The 16,292-nt window shown below is 39.9% G+C and overlaps 1 protein-coding gene across 1 annotated transcript in view; it reads right to left on the bottom strand.

The window, feature by feature from the left end:
* Nucleotides 1–16,292, bottom strand: part of ABCA12 (ATP binding cassette subfamily A member 12) — a 194,028-nt gene that overhangs the window by 28,516 nt on the left and 149,220 nt on the right. The window contains exons 31-39 of the mRNA XM_075530221.1: nt 15,145–15,305; nt 13,305–13,541; nt 12,752–12,902; nt 9,816–10,068; nt 8,937–9,023; nt 8,105–8,198; nt 5,211–5,338; nt 3,539–3,626; nt 1,668–1,773 (exon numbers count right to left, since the gene is read on the bottom strand). Coding sequence (XP_075386336.1) covers nt 1,668–1,773; nt 3,539–3,626; nt 5,211–5,338; nt 8,105–8,198; nt 8,937–9,023; nt 9,816–10,068; nt 12,752–12,902; nt 13,305–13,541; nt 15,145–15,305 — 1,305 coding nt within the window. The remainder of the gene's footprint in view (nt 1–1,667; nt 1,774–3,538; nt 3,627–5,210; nt 5,339–8,104; nt 8,199–8,936; nt 9,024–9,815; nt 10,069–12,751; nt 12,903–13,304; nt 13,542–15,144; nt 15,306–16,292) is intronic.

Below are 16,292 nucleotides of genomic sequence, written 5' to 3'. Positions count from 1 at the left end.
GTCTATAGAGATAGCAACTGGATTAAGAGTTTTCTCTGGAGCAAGACTGGGCTTTCTACTCCGGGAAACAGTGAGTCTCGGTAGCCCACCGGGGGTGGCTCTCAGTCAGCAATGACGCCATGACAGTGAGTCGGTCGGAGGGCATTGAGAGGGCATGGCAGGGCAGGGTTGGCAGAAGCCCCCAGTAGCAACCATGAGTCCAAGGAGGAAGAATAGCCTAACACTGATTGTGGTGATGGTGACACGGCGCTTTTGAATGTCATTGGACTGTTGAAGCATGTGCTATGTCGATCAAACTAAACTGACCCCTTCAAAATTGCATCCATCTCTTGTCCTCGGTGATCTATACCTTTAGTACATTTCTCCTCATCGTGTCTGTCGATCCTAAATGTTCATGCTCTTCACAGCGACCGATAAGCCTCTTGCGCTGAATATTCTACTGAAAGCCGAGTAAGTTGTGTCCAACAGCGTTTCCCCCCAGGCTACCCTAGCCTCACCTGGCTTTCGGCACCATTTAGTTTAATTTACCACTTGTGACTAGGCCTTTTATTGGCGTTCTAGTCTAGATCTAAAGAATATCAATCTTGTTGTTTTCTTCATGGTGCCTCCCGCTAAGAAAATGCCAAGGCCGTTAGGAAGAAACACTGTTTTCTCTGAAAAGACTTCGAGAGATTCTGTTGCTAGAATGAACATTTTTCTCTACAGCTGTGGCTGCAGTGGCCACTACATCCGGCAGACACTGTTCCGCCCAGCAGTGAGGACACGACAGAGAAGTCGACAGTGACATTTCTGACCAATACACTAGCGAGCACTGTGTCTTTCCCCTACTCATGGGGTCACACACGCAGCGGCCCAGCAATGGGGTCACTCTTTGGTTTTCTCCATTTTGGTTAGTCATATTATTTTAAGGACCAGTCTGGAACAATTTGACTGAAGCGCAGAATAAAATGTAATGGAATGAGAAAAAAATGAACTCATCTCTTTCCAAATCCAAATGCTCCTTTATGAACTGCACAGAAGTCTCCTAGAAACCTGGCTCGGCAGACCTGGCTGCATAGATGATCTAAATGCAGAGACGCATGGTGGAGTTTTATCAAAAGAGCAGGTGGGAGGGACATGGGTTCAGATTGGACTTCTGAATCACAGAGAAGTAGTAGTAGGGGACCATAATCCTCATGGTAACCGAGGTTCTAAGGATTAGCCATCATGCCTAAACAGTGTGGTTCATATGGCAAGTGCTCACTACATGGTGAGACTTTTGTCAGGTAGAATGTCCCGGTTTAAGGTTTTCCTTAATGTTTAGATTTGTGAACATTTACTAACACCCATTTAAAAAAATTAACCCCTATCTAAATAAAGAGTTATAAATTATTTTCCTATGAGATATAACAAAGAAGCATGGCATAGGTTACATGAACATAAAGTCAGTATGATGACCTGATTTAATTTAGTGTTCCTGTTTAACGCACTAAATTAACTGGAAGGTAAGGGCATTATCCAGAATGTTCCATCTGGCGGTCGTTACTTCTTCTATGCACCGTCTGCAGAGCTGTGATTTAGAAGTCATCAACTCCACGCCACTGAGAAGGAAGCACGCTCTAGCGTGCATCTTCCTATGGAGTGTAGGAAAGCAGCAATACAATAAGCTTCCAGGAAAGTAACTTTACCATGTCTGGCAGCGTCGTGTTTTGACATGTTAGCGCGCAGGAGGAAATTGTTCAGGCTGTTGAGATAAGCTGGAAGGGAGTGATAGCCTTCTGGATCGTACCAAACCTGCCAAGGTCCAAGCAAAGTCGAGGTCAGTATTGGGTACAAATACAAATATCTGGCTATATAATTGATATTTCAAATAATTGTTCTGATTTCTCAATAACATATTGCATCTTGGAAGATTATGAACTATCCCCCAGAGCGTTGGACACAAGCCTCTAAGTGTCTATTGGAGGGATGGGTAGAGATGGGCAAGACAGTGCGTTCTGTGTGATAGCACTGAGTTTTAGTTGTCCTAGGTCTCCACGGGCAAAGCCTGAAACAGACGAGAGAAATCCTTGTCTCCATTTTTGTGTCCAGGCCATGGTGATTCTGAGACTAGAACTAAGATCTTCTAGTGCTGAATAATAATAAGAAAAAAACATGCTTTGTAGGCCAGATTATAGAATAAATTATATGCATTGGCAAGGTACTGGGTTCTAGAGGCTAGCTTAACGATACAGAAATTCTCCCACTAACTTTTTAGTCCTGTTTATTCATTTTAAAGAAGTGAATGACTTTCTTTTCTATGGCAAAAACACAGGGTGTTAAAATTATAATCTATCTTATTTTAAAATAACTAGTTGCTAATTATAAATGACAAATTTGACTCCGAGAGAAATTATTTTATATTAGAAACACCTTTGTTTATAAAAGAACATGGATTGTGTCTGTGGAGCGGAGAACAGATAAAAAGGAGGGAATTAGAACCCCTATCACTATTTACTTCCTCTATGACCTTGTACAAATTATCTAAAATAGACCGAATAGAATATCTGTCTCCTAAAGCTGTTGTGAGGATGAGATTGGTAGTTTGTGTATAAGGTGCTTGGCATATAATGGTCACTCAGTGAATATTTGCTTTTCTATTTCCCCTCATATGTCTGTGCCCCTTGCTAGCAAATACAAAAGATGTGCAGAACAATTTAATATTCCTAAAACTACTATTGATCACATGGTTCTCATATGTGTCTGATTCTGTGACTTTAGGTGTTTGAAAGCCCAGAGACATTCTAGAGGGGAAAAAAAATAGCCAACAGGATTATTGATCTCCAAATTCAGTTAGGTTTCCATGTTTTGAAGTATCAACATTAAACACATCTGTATTTACTCCATAAGAAAATTATGTGTAAAACATGTGTAAGGCCAATTTACAGTTTTGAAAATATTTTAAAGAGAGTGCATACTTTAATCATTGCCCAGGTTGAGAAATAAAATCTCACCATCACTCAGAATACCTCCTCCCTGGCCCTCTGAGTAATTCCAAGTCACACCCGATTCCTTCCTCCCCAAGGAACATGGTGGCGCTCTGATGAGGCGGAAAGATTCTCATAAATGCAAACACACTTTATAAAGTCTTCTCTGCTTTTTTTTGGCTAATTAACAATACCCAGCAGATTTAGCCAGCTTGCTCTATGGAGCCGAGTCCGTTCATTTCCATTGCTGAAAATTCCACGAAATGAAAATGCAACATGTTGCATATGGGCATTTGAAATAGTATGTCACTTATAAGAAAGAACACTGCAAACACGTTTGTACATGTATCTGGGTCTCTGTGTGCCAAAATTGACTCCATGGTAGTGAGATATAAATATCCCTTGGATACATACAGACATACAACCGGAACACTTTGCCTGGCAATAGATATAGCTTCATCTTACTGAATAATGTCAAATTGCTTTTCAAATTAATTGCGCCCAAGTTTTATTTTTAAATGAAGAAAATACTTGGGCCTATCAATCTGGCATTCTCATTTATATAATATCCCGGAAGAAAGAGCATGCATTACCTTGGTAAGTGTTCTATTGACAGGGACTTCCTTTATATCAAAATGAAGGTCATGAGTCAAAGGCAGCCCAAAACTCCAGCCTCCATATCTACATGGAATCATACAATTTATATTCATTTTAATGGAAAAAAAATCACACATTGATCTAAAATATTTAACTAGGTACTCTTTGTTATTTTTTTTCTCTTTCCATTCGGGGCTCATTGATTGTAAAAAAAATAAATATAACCAAACTAATAGTTCACATTTTTATTGATTCATTTTATCATAGTTTTATCTACAGTGTGCAATATAAGGAGAGGTTAAGGAAAAGCTCCTCTCAGCAATTACAAATGTGGAATAATCATTCTGAAAAGTATGACATCTCATTTAATCATTTCCTCCATTTTCACCATAACACATACTATATTAAGAAACTTGAAACTCAAAAATTTAAACAAGCTTCTTTTTGTCAGGTAATTAACATGGAAGCGATCTGACATCGCTCTCATCCTTTTCAAATATCTCCATTTCTTCCTTTCCTTGTGCTTTTACCTGAGGCTGTCCCCTTGTTGCCACATCTTTTCTTTTCCTTGATACTCGGAGTTGAGTCTACTTAACTACCTGTCAATTTATGGTCTCCTAAAAGTAAAAAGTTGACTTGAAAATAAAAATATAAATACTAACAATAAGAGTATTGTTAAGTATATTTGGGGCAGCTGGGTGGGTTGTCATTCTCAGCCACACATTTAGCATCCAAGCGCTATACTGTTACTCTCTGGGGCTCCTAAGTAATAAGAATTGTCCACGTAGATTAGTTTAATTCCACTAATTGGGGTCAGGTTAAATACCCAACAGTATAGTCACACTAGAAGAATCGTCTCACTATTATCCTAAGTGTAATGATGTGGAGCTATGTGTTTAACATGCCAAAAATACCATTGTGCATTTTTCACTTATTTTAAAATCTGCTATTGAAACAGTTTGCTTTATAAACCTAATTCTATTGAAAACAGTTAAATGTAGATCTATAGAGAATTATGTAGACAGGTAGGAAATTCCTGGATGAATGTGTACCAAAATGGCAGTAATACTTATAACTGTTTGTAGAGGTATGATTTTGTATTTTGGCTATTTCTAATTATTTTGCAGTGAATAGCAATCACATGAGCATTTAGAAAGGGAAGGAGGAAAGAGACGAAGGGAAGGAGACGATGGTCCCTACTGTAAGCCTCTCTGCTTCACGTCCAGGGTGAACAGGTAGACGACTTTAAGTACAAGCCTGTGGCCTTGTGCCACTTAGCATATTTTATACCAAGTAGATGTCATAATCTTATTTATATCTGATCTAAGGTTGTCATCAAAATCAATGGCCTATCGTGTTCTGAATTGCTACGATCCAGTCTTTTAATTTAAGGAAATGATATGTGCAAACTTAACAATATATTTTTGAGGGTAACCGAAAAAAACAACAAAATAACCCATCAATGTTTTTTCAATTCACTTGCTCAAATGAATCTTAAATTGGAATCATTACTAAAATGACCATACATGAAGCTGTTGAAGTTAAGCTGAGAATTGTAGTACAGATAATAATCAATAGACATTGGCACCTATTGTCTCAAGTTCACAAGGCAAATTGAATTAGCAAGCAGGATGTGGTGATTCACCATGTTATCAATAAAATAGTTACCTTTTTTGAGTAAACTCATTGGCAGTTGATATAAGGTAATTTTCTACGCGGTGCCCAGTGAGGTCATAAATTATTTGGGAAGAGTAAGTTCTTCTATGAGGTGGGATATAGCTATAGTCAGGACATTTCTGAAAAATGAAGCAAAAAAAAATTAAGATCTTTCTGGTAAAATCTGTGTAAATGAAATAGTTTCAGCCCAGGCATTTCAGACCTGTGATTCATGTGTTAGTACAATTGGTGGAGTGTGATAAGTCTGTCCCTGACTCAAAAGAGCTTTGCAAAGAAGTCATTTTTACCTAAAAACCAGAACGCAGAGTCATTACTAGTTTGGAGTGCATACGTGTGATTAGGATTTGCTCACAGCCTACAAAAGAACCCAGGTTAACTAAGTTTATGGGAAAATTCCATTACCTTGTAATTCTATTTTTCCAAATTGTAGATTTTTTGAAGTCCTCTCATGTATATGTGTAAACACACACACACACACACACACACACACACACACACACACACTGGCATCATGGAGATTTTCTATTAATCCCAACAATAAATAGGGGTTTTGATACTGTAAATCTCTTTTTAAAATGAAACTATATCATTATACTTTATTCTTGATAAGCATTGTTTTGTTGAGACATAATCCACATATCATAAAATTCAATAGTTCCATCACATGAAGAAATTTGTATAATCATTGCTACAATAACTTTAGAACATTTCTTCTTTCTTGTACTCCTTTTTATTAGCTCCCATTCTGCCCCCACCCCCAACCTTCCTGGCCAGACCCCCAGGGAGCCAAGAACCCAGTTACTGTCTGGATAGATTCACCCATCCTGAATTTCACATACAGAAAGACAGACAAAAACAGAGTCCAAAAAGCTAACAGCAGTAACAAAATCAGAGAAAAACCCCAGTTGAAAAGAAAACAGAAAATGTTAAAAGCTAGAACAACTTTAAAATGGGACCACAAAGGGATCAAATGAGCAGGCGTTAGATCTTAACCTAATGACATCTGCAGTCATCCACTTTCTGGAAGGAGAGAGCCTCGTCTTTCTCTCCCAGAGGAGTCGGCTTTGAACGGCCAGCACTGCAGTTAGCAGCCCAACGTGTAATCCACACAGTGCCGCCAGAGCTCCTTCAGGGATGTGTACCGGTCATCTTCTTACATTAAATTTTTTTTTATCTACAGACAAATTACAAAGATGGTACAGCAAGTTCCTGTGTATCCTTCCCACTGTTTCCTCAATGGTAAGATCTGACTTTGTCATTCTACATTGGTGAAAACCTGGAACATTGGTCCATTATTATTAACCAAACTCAGAGCTGAGTCTTAACCACCTATTTTTATGCTTTTATCTTTCTGTACTTCCTGATTACTTGCTTTTCAGTGTAGCTTCTCATGCTTTACTGTCACGGCACCTTGTTGGGAAAAGTCTAGCACTTTTCCTGTTCTTTGAGCTAGCTCTTCACACGAATCCCAGAGCCTGTGGCTAGCACCATGCGGGTGTCCCACAAGCATAAAGTTGTAGCTTGCTCTAAAAGAAAAAAAATAAATGCTAGGCTTTGCCTCCATCTCTAGTTGTATTAATACCATAATTAAGTGAAAATAGTCCTATGTGTGTAGTGTGGTCACTTCTGCTTTAGCTTTTCATTGCATTATAGCTTGTATATCAAGAAGCACATATATGGTAAGTGGACTGCTTGATGAACCCCGACAAATCGAGCATATTCATGTAACCAGCAACAACACTAGTATGTCCACGGTCCTCCCAACCACATTTCCTTCCTGTAGTATGACCCCCAAAGGAACCAACAGGAATCAATTTTGCATGCGTTGGTGTTATATATATTGACTCATATAGTATGTACTCCCATCTGTCTGGCTGTGTTTCACTCATCATTAGGCTTGTGAAAACCTCAAGATGATGTTTGGCTCCATTTGTTGTACGGGATTCCTTTGTTGGCATGGGCACCGTGTGATCTATCCATCCTACTGTTGGTGGGCATTTGGCTAATTTCAGTTTGGGGCATGTAGAAGTAACATTGCTATGAATAGATGAGTCGATGTCTCTAGCAGCCCAATGGGGAACTGTCTGGAGATGAGGTAAGACAGCACTTTAAAAGTGCAATGATTAGAAATGTTTCTGTTAAATCCCAGCTCTTATTAAAAGTCACCATCTCGCAAGAGAACGCCAACATGGGTTGTATTTGCTGAAAATATTTTCATTCGAAGATATACCAAGACAATTCAGGGTACCATCATATGTCACTTTGAGAAAAATATTGTTAAATTCCTCTTCTAATAACATCATGACTCTAAAACAGTAGTGACTTTCCCTCAACAATCTTTCATTTCTTCTGAGAATTTGGTCCTCTTCCAAGTTTGGTGAGTTAACAAGCCTAGAAAAGCAGACTGGGTTTCTGTAGAATACAAGGAATGGGACGGAGGACTAATCTTTTGTAATTCTTTAAGAAAATCGATTTTTTCTTGCAGCTTGGAGTTCTAGCTTAGTCAGATGGAGTCTGTTTTAGACCTACTTGTCACTGCCCCCAGCGGACCACCATTCTGCCAGCCACATTGCATTTCCACATATTTCTGGTGGCCTTTTGCTATGTAAAACATATCGCTTTCTAGTGAGAACTGAATTGGAAACTTAATTTTCAGTTGGTTTCTATAAAGGTAGAATTGCTCACCTTTGGAAATTTATCCAGAAGTAGATTTAAAACACTGACCTGCAGTTCAAAGTCAATATTTTTTAACTACCCACATCCACATTTCTGAGCTATGAGCTTCCATAAGGTAAAATTATTCCGACTCTGGTAACCTTGATAGATCTTTCAGCTTTCAATGTTTCTTTCTTTTTTCTGTGTTTTGAAACTTAATTCCATCGTACCTGAACTTGTTGTGAGCATGTGCAGACACTAAAATCAACATTAGGTTCTCTGCTGATGTCCCATTTTCCAAGGCTGTCTTTCTTTAAGCATCTTCTGCAAATAAAAATAAAAATTGTCATGAGGTGTGTGTGTCCTTATATTTGTACATGAACATATCAGCAAGTACTTGGTATTAAATTCAGGTGTGCAGTCCTGTGATTTTACTGACTTTTCATTAATGATCTATATATATTACACTACTATTTTCAAATAATTTCACATGCTGCCGTGGATGATGGAGGGAGAACACTCACTGGTAAGTGTTGAGACCAAAACCCATTGAATTATCTTAGTGTGACAGGACAGGACTTTATGTCCCCTTATTCTCTTTGTCCTTTTCATCCTCACCTCTGGGGGGAAGGTGATATTTTAGTATAATAACACACTAGTGTCAGGGGATTGTAAGCTATGTGCTTTCTTGGTAGTTTGAATAAGCAGCACCTTGAAGTGCAAAAGCATGGGTCTCAGCATTCGCATCCTGTCAACAAGTATCTTGGCCCCTATGGGACTAAGTTTCTCTCTCTGTAAAATGGGACGGACAATTCAAAGGGTTGCAGTGATCATTAAAAAATGTATACAAAGAGCTGCGCAAATGATAAAGCATCTCATGTTTATTATTGTATTACTCCAGGGTAGCACAGGCATGGGATGGCTTAAATGGAAATTCTATGCAACGTAGATTGATACCAGAGTCTTGTCCTCCTCCATGCACACTCACATGCACGCACGCACGCGTACATACATTCACATCCAAACTGTGATGCTGAAACAGAACGGAAAGAAGCCACTTACGGATCACTGGTGTTCAGACATATGTTGTCAATGCCAGGGTAGGACCACAGAGCTGAGACCAGTGGCTTGGTAGACTTGTGAAAATTGCTGCAATATAAAAAAGAGAGAATGAAATTCACAATTAGTCTGCTAGTCTTCCGCATTTAACGCATGTTCACAAATAATTTGAAGAAATACAACATGGCGCCTACAGGACCACTTTCTTTAAAATCTAAAACTAACTCTGTCTTGGCAAAATCGTCCCCAGGGATATATGTATGTACCGTAGTTTTCCTTGGCTGCCTTGCTATTTAATGGTCATATGCATTTAGGGTTCATCTATGGTGCATATAAATTTATGTTCTACAGAGGCTGACAGGACTATTCAATAATAATGTGGGATGGACAAAAAACTATGTACCCTATATCATAACTGACTGGAAGCTCACACCCTAACATAAATAATGCCTAGTCAATACAAATAAATACCTATTATAATGTTATTTCTAGACAAACAAATACTCTTGTGGAAGTACTTGTTTTTCCTTTTTGATGGATGTGTTCATTTGGAGAACTCCCAGGGATGGGTTATGGAAGTCAATCACTACACCTGGTCCTTCCACCATGCCGTCGGGTGGATTTAAGCTGCCAACTGCCAACCATTTGGTTACCAATCAAGGACAGACATGGACACGATCCAAGCACTCCAAACGAAAACGTCCTTAAAGCCATTTGTTGGTTTAAAACAACAACCACCTCATATTGCAATGAATCAGAGTGCCCATTCCTTTCGCACCCCCAGATCACAGAACTCCTTTTTTTTTTTTTTATTCTTCAGTATTCCATGGCACATCTACAGGGACATTGGGGAATTTCCTTTTGAAACGGAAAATAACTTACGCATAGAAGGATGTCTGGTCAGTGGTACCGTAAAGAGATGGGGAGAGCTGAATCTCTGGGTAACTGTTGCTGGCATCTCTCAGCGTGCCAAGGCCCATGGCCGTGGCTACGAAGACGATGGGGAGGACAACCTGGGCAATGAGGCCTTTCCAGTTCCTGCGGGTGTGGTGGAACCTCTTGATGAGGATGGCCACTATCTTCTTTAGCAGCAATCCCAACCCGGTCAGGCGCTCTCCGCTCGTCAGGATTTTGTCTATTGAAGAAAGAAGACTCACTACTGTTCTGAAAGATGTTCATAAACCGAGCTACCTTCAAAAACTGTGATGGTCATTACACTGTGTGGTGATGGGAAAAGCTTGTATTTTGAAGATTTGGATTTAAGGTTATTTTTTTTTCACATATCAGCCTTGGCATGAGTCTCGTTTCTCCACTGGAAGAACTGACGGCCAATATGCGTATCTCATTGGAATCTGTATAAAGGTACCTCGAAAATCGTGCATCACCATCCAAGAGATACTTTAGCCATTTATACCGTGATGTGACATTTGAGTCAGCTATCAAGAAATGTATACGTGAATATTGTCTCTGAACTCCAAAGAGTTCAGCTCAGTATGTGTTGCTAATTATAAAAACCTAAGCGAGAGCTCTTAAGCTCTCTCTTAAAGCTAAGAGTAAGAACGGTCTCAAGCAGAAACCAAAGCTCCAGGCCAGTCTAAGAACTAGTTCTGATTGTGGTGACCTCAGCGATGGTATTTGTGCCTCTCTTTGGTGCTGATTCGAATACAAGTTCCGATGAATTTACTCTTAATAAAGGAAGAGACCATTTGCTCTCCTCCAAAGTAAAATTCTAGCTCAGGTACTTTCTCATTGTATTCTCTTTAGAAATTCGGAATGATTGCATCGTGTTCCAGATTACCAGCTTTACTGGTGCCATTTGCCCTTGCACTAGTTCTGACTCGTGGCAAGGGCATGAGATCCAGAATAAAATTGCATTCCACAGGGATTTTGTGACGGGGATCATTTGGAAACACATCACCAAGAATTTTTTTCTGAGGTGCTTCTGGGTGAATTTGAATGATCTTTCTTTTTTTGGTAAGTAGTTGGGTGTTTAATCATTTGTGCCGCCAGTGACCCTTACTAAACAAACCAAGAACCCATTGCCATTGACTTGATTCTGATTCATAGCAGCCCTAACATAAAGTTTCCGAGACTGTAAACCTTTAGAAAAACAAATAGCCTCATCTTTCTCCTACAGAGCAGCTGGTGGGTTTGAACCGTCAACTTGCATCTAGCCATCCAGCGCTGACTCTACTAGGGGCACAAAAAGAAGTCACTTGTCTACATGTCTACCCTCTCCCCACTTTGAAATGCTCTTCGGGTGCTGAGGGAAATGTCCTGGTTTCTGAGAGTGAGAGCAGCTATTGAGGCCATAAACGGTTGCTTCCTCAATAGAGCGCCTAGGAGCGAAGACTTTCACCAGTCTCCTCTGAGAATATGCTCAAATATAACATTCTCTCCTAAAGCCTACTGCCAAGCACTCCACGTGTGATAAGATGACAGTAGTCGTCAACTCTGTGTATATTTTAAATTCTCCATCACAAATTATGCAGCACAAAAAATCATGATCTTCATTTAGCTGATAAGGGAAAATACAAAGCCGCTCAATTTAAAATGAATTCCAATTAAACGGAGTGAACAAGTTTAAATGCAAACTCATATCTCTGCAAAGGGGAATTGTGGAAGGAGCTGAATATTTTAAGTTAATTAGTATGCTTTTCTGTTTCTGGAGAAATGACATGTGGATGACTTACAGGTGTATCAAATGGAGTAGCTGTGCTTTCTAAAAGATAATGTCAATGAGAGGAACATTTTGACTGAATAATAGTTTCAAACTATGAGACAAATGCAGAGGCAAGTACATAACATTTACTTCCCCTGGTAGATGATCTTATTCTGAGCAATGCCCTTGAGTCTACAGACTCTACAACTACATAACTATATTCCCCAAAAGATTACAGAGGAAGAAGAAATCAGCCTCCATAATAGGAATTATAATTTTGATTTTTTTTCAGTTTTAGATCCAAGAAAATGTTTAATTAAAATTCTTTTCCTGGAAAAATTTTCCTAGTATAAGCAAACTGTTAAAATGACTACTGTATAATTTATATATCAGTATACAATGTGTTTCTTTAAATAAATAGTGTTGCCCAAGGTATGAATTAGCTGTCAGAAAAGGAATGAGAAATAAGAGAAGCTATTTTCAAAGGATTCCAACTTTCCAAAATTGTGTCAGGAACTATGATTTTTAAAACATGTCTGGTATGAAGAATTGGAAGAGGAGAAAAAACAAACCTAGTCTCAGTTTCTAGCCCTAATGGGTTGCTTCTTCCATTCAGAGAAATCTCCCTGGATTTAAGTATTTTGTCAGTCCTTGATTTTTCCAGCACTTGATCGGTACAGAACGGGAGGAAATTAGACATTTTCCTATTTAACATTTTTACTCTTTGTGACCTTTGCCTTTACTTGAACAAGTCTAATAACAGGAGTGAACTGATTTACAAGCTAACATTTGCCGCAAGGAGGATATCAACTTATTGAGTGCCAATATGAAACTGTCGTGAGTTACATCTTGAACAGAATTTCTGGTGGGCGGGAAGACTAGTCATCACGAGCCTATCAAAGATGTCCTTCCACATCCGATGCATTTTGAAAAAGAGAACTTGATTTGACAATGCTGCAATGACACAGTGGGTCGCCATGAATCAACTTCACCTTGACGCCAACGGGGAGGTTGGGAGTCTTACATTTCTTTAGTCTTTTTGAATGAAGAAAGGGCACTTAAAGGCGAATCAAACATGCAATAAAAATCTGCCCTGAGATCTCCACATTTATAACATTCGCTGGAATTAAGCAAAACATTCATATTGGAGTTATACCGTCTCTGTCCGTGAAATTGCTGCTGCTCACTGATAAATCATCGGGAGTGGAGATGCCGTTGACTCTGGAACTGCCCGTCTTACTTTGTGTTAAATGTTCCAGTCTCATATCACTATTCTTCTGGGACTCTTTCGTCAAGTTCAGGAAGACCTAGAAAGAGAACCCAGATCATGTCAGTTCCATAAAGAAATAGAAGTCTGTTTCCAATTTCTCAGCTCAATTTTGATTTGGATAAATGGAAAGAAAGACATAAGTATATCATTTATCTATTCCCCATATGACGCTCTGTGAATATTTTGGTCTGTGAAAATGAAATGTCCTCTCATGCTGGGCCAATCCACTCATTCTAAGAAATCAGCCTTATGCAAGGGTGGCATTGAAATAACTTTCAGTTCTTCTGATTTGTGAAATGTTTCTTTAAATACTATACATACATACATATGTATATGTATGTATGTGTGTATATATATTTGAAGTACAAAGAGTCTTTTTTTCTTTTGTAATAAAAGAAAATCATCTCTACTTTAAAGGAAGAACAATGTTCAGGCTCACCTCTTCCACGGTGGTATCTGAAATGCCATAGCAGCCGATGTTGAGGTCACTCATGCCATTGTCCAGTGCTCTTAGCAGTGACAGATAGGCCCCTGAGACTTTGGTGCTAAATGGAGGAAGCACATAGACGAGTTCTCCCCCAATATCCTCTTTGAGATAGGCGTCAGGGAGGTGTGACCGGATCATTGCTGTCACTGCCATTGTATCACATACTGTACTTGAACACAGGTTTGGACTCTAAGGGTAAGAACAGAAGTTAAGCAGCAGCCTCTTCTCACGTCTCAGTGGCTAAGGGCTAGAATAAGAGGATGCTGAGTTCTTTAGGCCACAATGAACCTAAGCCTGGGGACCACACCTCACTCCTCCACTCAGAAACATGATCGCTGTCTACAAGCCACTCAGCTGCCAGCTCCATTCTCTCACCCACCTTGCCTTTCTCCGACTTCATCGATTCCCATAGTTCCTCTCACTTGCTCTACTCTAGTACCACTGGCCCCTTGTTTGTTGCTAGATTAATCCAAATGCCCAGCCTTTGCCTTTCCCGTGTCTTTGCCTACAGATATCAACGTGCCCGTCCCCTCACCTGCTCCAAGTCTTAGCTCCACTATCACTTACTCAGACACACCTTTTTTGAGCCCCGACTTAAAATGACATTGCCTAGAATCCCCTATTCCTCTTTCTACCCATAGAAATGGCTACCTATTAATATTAAATGAAGTCCCTGAGTGGTGCAAGTTATTAACAAGCTCAGTGCGTAACCAAAAAGTTGATTTCAGTTTACCCAGAGGCACTTTGAGAGAAAAGCTTCATGGTCTACTTCTAAAAAATCAGCCACTGAAAGCCCCACGGAGCATAATTCACCCTGGACCCTCAATGGAGTTGCCAGAAGTCAGGATTCGCTCATGGTAAGTTGTTTTCTATTATCCAGAATCAACACCTGACAAGGGGTTTTAATAACATAAGCGATTTCCTTATTGATTTCTTCACTAGCGATTAGGCATCTGCATATGAGTGTTCAAGAATTCTACTAGTTGGACAGTTCAGACCACAGTTAGAAAACTAGATTTTAGGGCAGAGTTCTAATATCATCAATCACTGCTGTACCCCAGAGCCTATAAAAATGCTTGAAATATACTAAGGCTTAGTAAACACCTAATAAGAATTAATTAATGAACATAACGATTGACCAGCTTTTACATTTTGGAAGTCATATCAGGCTGATCAGCTCTAAAATAAATAGCAGTAGTCAAGCTCCGTCTCCTAGTACAGAAACCTTACATCATAGCATGAATACCATAGGCTACTTTAGGTATTACAGGGGTCTTTCCTGGGCATTTTTCTCCTTCAAAAGATGTGAAAGCGTTGTTGACATGGCCAGGTGAGTCTCCACACTGCCATTTGAGCAAGACTGAGCAAAAGTGACTGTATAAATCCACGTTCTCATCATCTGCTTTTGATAAAATAGAACATCTCATTTTTAGCCTTATAACAGAAAGGCAATAAGAGACTCAAAGGCCGAGTCTCTCCTCGGGTTGTGGAGATGCTGCTGTATGTGGCAGAGACGTGCTCAGCCCAGAGCCTCAGAGCAGCGCTGTCATATAGGAGCCTGGTCCACATGCCAGTTCTGGGGCCTCGCCCCAGGTCCAGTGTATCAAAATATCTGGGGGTGGGCTCCATAATTTCAGTTTTAATAAGCTCTCAGATTCTTCGTATGCTCGTTCAGGGTAGACAATCAATCTAGCATAGTCATGAATAACTAAATTTAAAACATTACCTCAGTTTTAAATTTTAAAAATTGACTTATTATAAGCATGTGAGGTATATTCTTTCTTCTACAAACCTTTTTCTTGGTGAGTATGAGGTGGTACCCATCTCCAAAAGCTTCCTTGAGGTAGAATGGTGAGCCACAGCACCGAAGTCCACCATGTTCTAGGAAGGCGATGCGGTCACTCAGCACTTCGGCCTCATCCAAGTGGTGTGTGGACAGAATGATTGTTCTGGCTTGAAAACCCAAACAGAACAGCCAAGTGTGAAAAATGAAGTTCAGGTCCCAGAGATCTAACAGTTAGCAAACGTGTATCCTGGCACCACGCTGGATGAGTGGTTACCCGGAGGAGGAAGGCAGGGGAAAGGGAGAGGCCCTGTGGGAGCATTCCGGAGTTTGTCTTTGTGGTGATGGGACACATAGCCAGGATGACAAACGAGGGCTGCACAACATGATCAATGTACTCGGGATCATGAAATTGTGCCCGTGAAAAACATTAAATTGGCAAACATTGTGTCATAAGAAATTTTATGAAAATTAACAACAGCAACAAGCAGGCTGTGTCATATAGCTGGAGGAGAGTCATGTTTCATGTGCTGGCTGAAAACCAGCTGACCAGCTGTGTCTCCAAAATGATAACACAGGAACCCAGAAAAGCTGTCTTCGGGTTTCCAGGAGCTGTTCAGATACAGGTGGACGGCAGATACCTCATTACACTGCCGGCTGGGTGTCCAGCATTCCGGTCATTGTCTGGACGTGGGCAACTCTTAGCGGTCCATCAGTTTGCCTCCGTAGCTTCCTGACTTACCTCCTTTTGCCCCATTTCTTTCCCTTCTTTTCTCCTTCCTTCCTTTCCCCCTTTCCTTACTATAAAAAAGCCATAATTTTAAAAGCTTCTTGAATATTCCTCTCTGATTAATCCACTCCACTCTGATTGCGCCTTGACTTCACATCCTGTTAGCACTTACTTAGTCTGTTTTCGGTTTATTTGCCTTTGTGTATGTTTGGTGTTGCTAATTAGATTCTGGGCTCCTCTAGGTAGAATTGGAAACTTTTCTTTCTTTCTTTTTTTTTTTTTACATTTGCAAGCTATCTAAAGAGGTCTGGGAAGTGCTTAACTCATCAAATGCACTGGATAGACATTAACTTACTGACCCATAAGGTTACATGAGGCAAGACTTGGCGAGGACAGTCAATCAGGGGTATTTAAAGAAGACTTTAAT

The sequence above is a fragment of the Tenrec ecaudatus genome, chromosome 13, assembly GCF_050624435.1.
Source record: "Tenrec ecaudatus isolate mTenEca1 chromosome 13, mTenEca1.hap1, whole genome shotgun sequence".
Taxonomy (NCBI): domain Eukaryota; kingdom Metazoa; phylum Chordata; class Mammalia; order Afrosoricida; family Tenrecidae; genus Tenrec; species Tenrec ecaudatus.
The sequence above is the reverse complement of the archived record's forward strand: the minus strand, read 5'-3'. Positions and strand labels throughout refer to the sequence as shown.